Raw genomic sequence first — 6888 nt, 5'->3', positions numbered from 1 at the left:
ATTAATGCATGCATGCTTGATCTGTTAAGGTAATGTAAATAATTAGTGTATTGTGGTCCAATAACCGACCTATTGATGCTTTTAGGTCCATGCCCGTTCAAAATTAATCTAATAGGGATTAATTTTGGATAGTCCCCCGTTTGGGACTGCTCTTTGAATATTGTGTCTCATTTAGGATGTGAACACATTAATTAGCGGGATTTAATTAGTGTTTGAGAAAAATTCGTCAGCATTTCTCCTTATTGCTCCTACGAGTATGTGGTTTACGCATACTTGGGGAGTTAAGGGGAAATGCTGTCGAATTTTTCTTAAACACTAATTAAATCCCGCTAATTAATGTGTTCACACATGAGGCATAATATTCAAGGAGTGGGTTACGATTGTAAACCGGCCCGTTTGTAAGCCAAGAATTTGTAACAATGTATGTTGCTCGACCACCATGACTAATTGGAATCATTCTTTTAATTTAATTTACAGATGGATCGAAGTTGGATGTACGAATTGCGACGTGATACTGCAGAATATTTGGCTCGCGTTGATGAGTTCATAAAATGTGCCGAGAGTTATAGAGCGAAGACAAAGGATAACGACATCTTGTGTCCTTGTAGAGATTGTAGCAATTTTAAAAGATTTGGGGACTTGGAAGAAATTAGAGCTCATTTGATTTGTCGGGGATTTCAGAAGAGATATACGTGTTGGTTTATGCATGGTGAGAAAATTGGGGAATGTAGTGCTACCAATAGAAATTTTGTTTTGGAAGACAATGTTGATATTAATGTAGAAGTTGATGATAATTTTGAGCTTCATTCCAACGATGATTTTGAGAATGTCGAAAATTTTGATAATCTACTTGAACTTAATTACAACGAGGATGATTGTGTGAATATTGATGAAAATGCAGAATACGATTTTATTGAAAATCTAGAAGACATGTTACGTGATGTGGAAGATGAAATTAGTGATAAAAATTATAAAAAATTTCAGTATATGTCTAATGAATCCAAAAGGCCGTTATATCCTGGGTGTACCAAATTTTCAAAACTGTCAGCTGTGTTGAAATTGTTGAACTTAAAAGCAGACAATGGTTGGAGCGACAAGAGTTTCACGTCCTTATTAGAGCTCTTACGAGAAATGCTCCCAGATAACAACGAGTTACCCTGTACAATATATCAGGCGAAGAAGTTGATCTGTCCAATGGGCTTGAAGGTCGAAAAAATACATGTCTGTCCGAATGACTGTGTATTGTACCGTGGAGAGTACGAGGCCATGCATGTTTGTCCTAAATGCGGTGTTTCACGGTACAGACGTAAGAACCAGGACACTGGCGATGGTAACGATGAAGGAAACAAGGGTCGGGCTCCGGCTAAGTCGGTGTGGTATTTTCCGATAATACCGAGATTCAAACGGTTATTTGCAAATCCCAAAGATGCGAAATTATTGCGTTGGCATGAAGACGAGCGCAAAAGGGACGGTAAACTAAGACACCCAGCTGATTCTCCTCAGTGGAGAAACATTGATAGAGATTTCACAGGATTTGGTGGCGAATCAAGAAACCTTAGGCTAGGGTTGAGCACAGACGGAATGAGTCCGTTTGGAAGCATGAGCAGTCGGCACAGTACTTGGCCAGTTCTTATATGCATTTACAATCTTCCTCCTTGGTTGTGCATGAAACGCAGGTATATAATGATGTCATTACTAATCCAAGGACCCAGACAACCCGGAAATGACATAGATGTATATCTCGCACCATTAATTGAGGACCTCCAAAAATTGTGGACGGATGACGTCCGGGTGTGGGATGCGTACGGTAAAGAGCAATTTGAGCTGCGGGCCATGGTATTTTGCACCATAAACGATTTTCCTGCGTACGAAAATTTATCGGGCTATAGTACTAAAGGAGCAAAAGCGTGCCCTATCTGTGAAGATGACACGCAGGTGCTGAGGTTGAAAAATTGTAAAAAGAATGTTTTCATGGGGCACCGTAGGTTTCTTCCTATTAATCACCCATACCGTAAGAAGAAGAAAGAATTCAACGGGAACACTGAGCTTGGAGTGGCACGTCGTCCGTTAGACGGGAAGGGTGTCTTCCTGCTGGTTAAAAATCTTAAAGTTGTTTTCGGAAAATGTGCCAAAGCACCACCGAAAAATATTTGGAAAAAGAAGTCCATATTTTGGGAGCTACCGTACTGGGAATATTTAGAAGTGAGACACTGCCTAGATGTCATGCATATTGAGAAAAATGTCTGCGACAGTCTGATCGGCACATTGTTGAATATTCCGGGGAAGACTAAAGACGGTATCAATGCTCGAAAAGACATGGTGGAAATGAAAATAAGACCCAAGCTTGCACCGCAGGATAAAGGGAAGCAAAAGGCATACCTACCTCCCGCAATGTGCACAATGTCGAAGACCGAGAAAACAAGCTTCTGTAAATGCCTTCATAGTATTAAAGTCCCATCAGGGTATTCTTCGAATATTAAGAAGCTTGTGTCGATGAAGGACATGAAATTGATTGGTCCGAAATCCCACGACTGTCATGTTTTAATGACACATATGATTCCTGTTGCAATCCGAGGAATTTTACCAAAGCCCGTTCGGCAAGCCATCACGAAGCTTTGTTTTTTCTTCAATGCAATTAATTCCAAAGTGATAGACCCGCTAAAATTGGACTCTCTGCAAAAGGAGGTCGTCGTTACTCTTTGCCATCTTGAGATGTATTTTCCGCCATCTTTTTTCGATGTTATGGTTCACCTTGTTGTTCACCTTGTGAGGGAAATTAAGATTTGTGGTCCCGTGTTCCTGCGGTATATGTATCCATTCGAGAGATTCATGGGTATTTTGAAAAGTTACGTAAGGAACCGACATCGGCCCGAAGGTAGCATCGTAGAAGGATATTCCACGGAAGAGGTGATTGAGTTTTGCACCAACTACATGACCGGTGTTGGTCCTATTGGCGTTCCAAAATCTCGATACGAGGGAAGGCTCCAAGGAGTAGGGACTATTGGGTTGAAAGCCATACTTGCTGATAGAGATGAACTGTTAAAGACACATTTTATTGTACTACAGCACATGGCAGATGTCACTCCCTATATAGATGAGCACATGGCAATCCTTCGACAACAGAACTACATGAGAAGTCAGAAGTGGATTACTGACGAGCATAACCGTTGTTTCATAGGATGGCTGAAAGAAAGAGTGAAGTCACACTCCGAAATGTCGCCCGTAAGTGAAACGGTTAGATTGCTGGGCCAAGGACCCCAAATGGTTGTTAGAACATTCCAAGGATACGAGATTAATGGATATACATTTTACACTAAATTACAAAGTGATAAGAGCACCATGCAAAATAGTGGGGTGACGTTGGTGGCGACGTCTCAAGAATTCAGTAGATCAGGGGATGCCCGGCCTGTAATGGCATCAAAGTCATATTACGGTGTTATTGAAGAAATTTGGGAGCTCGTTTACAATGCTCACCTCAGCATTCCCTTGTTTCGGTGTCAATGGGTCGAAGACCGTGGTGTTAAAGTTGATAACGACGGGTTCACAGTGGTAGATTTTAACAGAGTCGGGTATGTTGATGATCCGTTCATACTCGCCAAGCAAGCAACCCAAGTCTTTTATGTCACTGACCCGAGTGATGCTAGGTGGAGCATCGTCTTACCCGGAAAAAGAAGGATTGTTGGGATAGAAAACGTAATCGACGAAGAAGAGTACGACCAGTTCGATGAGATACCTCCATTTTGTGCCGATGTGCAGGCTGAGATAGCAACAACTACTGAAGAACAAGACGAAGCAAATTACATGAGATCTGACCACAGTGAAGGGCTATGGGAAAATGTTCAAACAGTGGAAAAAAAGAAAAAAAAGGAAAAAAAAAACCAATGTATAATATTTATTTCGTTTAACCGTGAACAATTTCATATTTATATTCCAGAAAAAAACAATTTATAATATTTATTTCTTTTATAATATTTCAGAGATGAATAGCCGAATAGATAAGCATAGTTTATTTGCATTACTGATGAGATCTTTGGATGACTGTAAACCGATCGATAATATTTTACTGTGTTTTTGTATTTTACATTTTATTTGTTTATTTATTCCTTTTAAATATAAATTTTATGAATATAGATATCTGATAAGCAGAACCGATGGTGAGAGAACCCATCGAACAACCCCCTTTTCCCTTAAGAAGATTTTTAATGACAAATTGCTTTTCTACACGGACATGTAGTTAAATGTCCGTGTAGCTCTCTTTTAGCTCTGTATTTCTTTTTTTGAATATTTTTGCGCCTCCACGGTGATAATCGGGCAAAGTACTCAAATTTTTGCGCCTCCACGGTGAAGAAACATGCATCTATCCTGGTCGAGCGCTGGGATCAGTTTGATCAAAAGAAGGACAAGGACCAATGGTGGAACATTGTGAAGGTAAAGTACCTAACAATTCTATTTTTTTTTTTGGAGTAGATGAACTTACATGCAGTATTTCGTTGTCAATCAGGACCAGTGGAACATCGTGGACGACCCAAAAGGCAAGATAAAAGGAGTGTCTTTGAAGATAATGAATGAAGCTTGGAAGCAATTCAAGAGCAGGTTGAAAACAGTTTACATGGATCAAGGGAAAGATCCGTTGCCAGTGTATCCTTGGCTGACACAAGAGGTGTGGGAGGAGTTCCAAGCTTTGAAGAAAACAGAAGAATTCAAGGTATGTAAATTTAGGTAACTCATTAGAGCATCTCCAACAGTGATTGCTTATGGATTGCTTATGCTGATGTGTCAATTGTTTCTGTAATTGCTGGGTTGGAATTAATTTCATAATTGCTAATTTAGCAATTAATTTCAATTGCTGGATTGGAGATGCTCTTAGTTTTTGTTCTTTCTCAATCTGTACTCATCTTCCTTAAGTAATAGATTTACTTTGATGTTCGAAGAAAAAAAGTGAGAATGGCAGGAAGATCGCCAAAATGAACAAGTACCCGCACAAATTAGGGTCGGGTGGTTACGAGGGTAAGTCGAAAGAATGGGCAAAAGTTCTTTTGCAAAACCAACAGTCTGACTCACCCGTGGTTAAGATCAAAAATCCTAGGGGCCAAGATTGGCTCATGGGAAGATCTGAGGTAACCGTTGAGGGGCGGATAGTACTCCCAAAAGACGTGGAGCCCGTTGCTCATAAAATGGTAAGAGCCTTTTGTTATAACTGTGTCATTCAAACAAAATCATAACTCTGTGTACATTACTTAGTGTTTTGTTATAACCAATTTTTTAATAAACAGTTGGAGGTGGAGGAGGAGGTCAATTATGGTACCCGGACTATCGCAAGACAAGAAGATTCCTTGTCCTTGGCGCTCCCGAATCCAGAACACACCGGTCGAGTTAGGGGCAGAGGGGTCTACACGGGCTGGAAGAAGGAATTCAATGGAGCAAAACCCCGGAGAAGACCTCGTGCCAAGGTCAACAAAGACGAGATGGAATCAAGGTTGGCACAGGTGCGCCAGGAGGTATGCGAGGAGCTTTCAATGGAGTACAACCAGAAGCTGGCTGAGCTGGAATCAAGGATGGTGAACCAAATGCACCAAATTAGGCAGCCATCCGAGGACCGACCTCCCTTTTCTCCGGGAGTTCGGCGAAGCAGTCAGGCATCCGGGACCGAAGTGATAGGCGGCTTGGACAATCTGAAGGTAACCACTACTTGTTCATAATCGAAAGGTATTGTTGATTCTCGCGGTTAATTCGCTAGACAATATTATTTCATTCTAAAGACAACTAATTGCTGATAATTATTGCAGGAGGCCACAGCATGCGACCTCGTCATGTATTTCGGTACTACTCCTCTGACCATTGCTAAGGGCATTGTATATCCTCCTGCAGCCGGTGATCAGTTGAGGCCCAACTATCTCCGCGTAGCGATTGAGAAGATCACGCAGGATTGGGCTGTGAGAATACCTCTTCCTGTCCCTGTCGATGAAATGGTGGTGCTTGATGATGCCCGCTATTCGACAGTCCAATGGCCGAAAAATCAAATTATTTTGGACAATGTACGTAAACTCCAAATACAATAGGATATCTTATTCAAATCATTCTTTTTTAATACTTGAAAAAGACATATACAAAATTTGATACAGGCACGAAGAGGTGAAACAATCAATGAGGATGAAGCGTTGTCACCGGTACGGGACATGGAATTAGCCTTGGTGTCTGTTGCGCCAGAAGTGCCTGATGCGCCAGTGGATGCGCCAGTGGATGCGCCAGTAGATGCGCCACTAGACCGTACGGGGCTCACAGCAGAAGAGGTTAGCTGTTTGCCTGATCAGTTGCAGACTCTGCACGCCCACTTGATCAAGGCACCCAAGGACATGACGGCTGTTACCTTCAGTGCCCCCCCCCCGATATGTTTCTACACGATGGCAGGGAGGTCGTGCTGCCTTTCACAGAATTCAACGACTTTCTACAGGGCACCTCGTCAAGCGATAAATGGCTCGATGTGGGAGTCATCACCGTTTTCCTCATGTTAGTGACCAATCAATTATTTATATCATGTGTATAGCACTCAAATATATAGTCTAATGTAAAATGATGATTTTTCAGGTTCCTAGTCCAGAAATGCCGTGAGACCGCATCGAAAGGTAAGGTGAACTTGTGTGCACTTTTGGACCCCGGTAGAATTAATGGAAACATGTTGGACTGGTATGAGGATGATTGTGTCGACTACTTGCGTAAAGCGATGCATCATGCTCGTGGGGATCAAAAGAAATTCCTTCTCCTGCCATACCACCAAAGGTAGGTTACTTGTAACCCTTAATTGTTTATATTTTCAGTTAAACAATTACACAATGAACCATAGCAAACACTTGTGTCACCATTACATGCTGAAATATATATGTCACTAAT

General features: G+C 41.5%; 1 protein-coding gene across 1 annotated transcript; it reads left to right on the top strand.

Moving 5' to 3' along the window:
- Window positions 1-987: 987 nt before the first annotated feature.
- Window positions 988-4158, top strand: LOC144567640 (uncharacterized). The gene is made up of 5 exons (XM_078317813.1): window positions 988-2202; window positions 2294-2296; window positions 2356-2588; window positions 2856-3837; window positions 4132-4158. The coding sequence occupies exons 1-5, from the start codon at window positions 988-990 to the stop codon at window positions 4156-4158; spliced, it is 2460 nt and encodes an 819-aa protein (XP_078173939.1).
- The last annotated feature ends 2730 nt before the right edge of the window (window positions 4159-6888 follow it).

The sequence above is a fragment of the Carex rostrata genome, chromosome 16 (assembly GCF_964058835.1).
Source record: "Carex rostrata chromosome 16, lpCarRost1.2, whole genome shotgun sequence".
Lineage (NCBI taxonomy): Eukaryota > Viridiplantae > Streptophyta > Magnoliopsida > Poales > Cyperaceae > Carex > Carex rostrata.
Note: the sequence above shows the minus strand (reverse complement) of the source record. Positions and strands in the feature narration are given on the sequence as shown.

Coding starts and splice junctions, on each gene's coding strand:
- LOC144567640 (XM_078317813.1), top strand. CDS start 988: ATGTCTAATGAATCCAAAAGGCCGTTATATCCTGGGTGTACCAAATTT. Junction 2,589..2,855: donor ATCCGAGGAATTTTACCAAA/GCCCGTTCGGCA, acceptor AAGTTACGTAAG/GAACCGACATCGGCCCGAAG. Junction 3,838..4,131: donor GTGAAGGGCTATGGGAAAAT/GTTCAAACAGTG, acceptor TTATGAATATAG/ATATCTGATAAGCAGAACCG.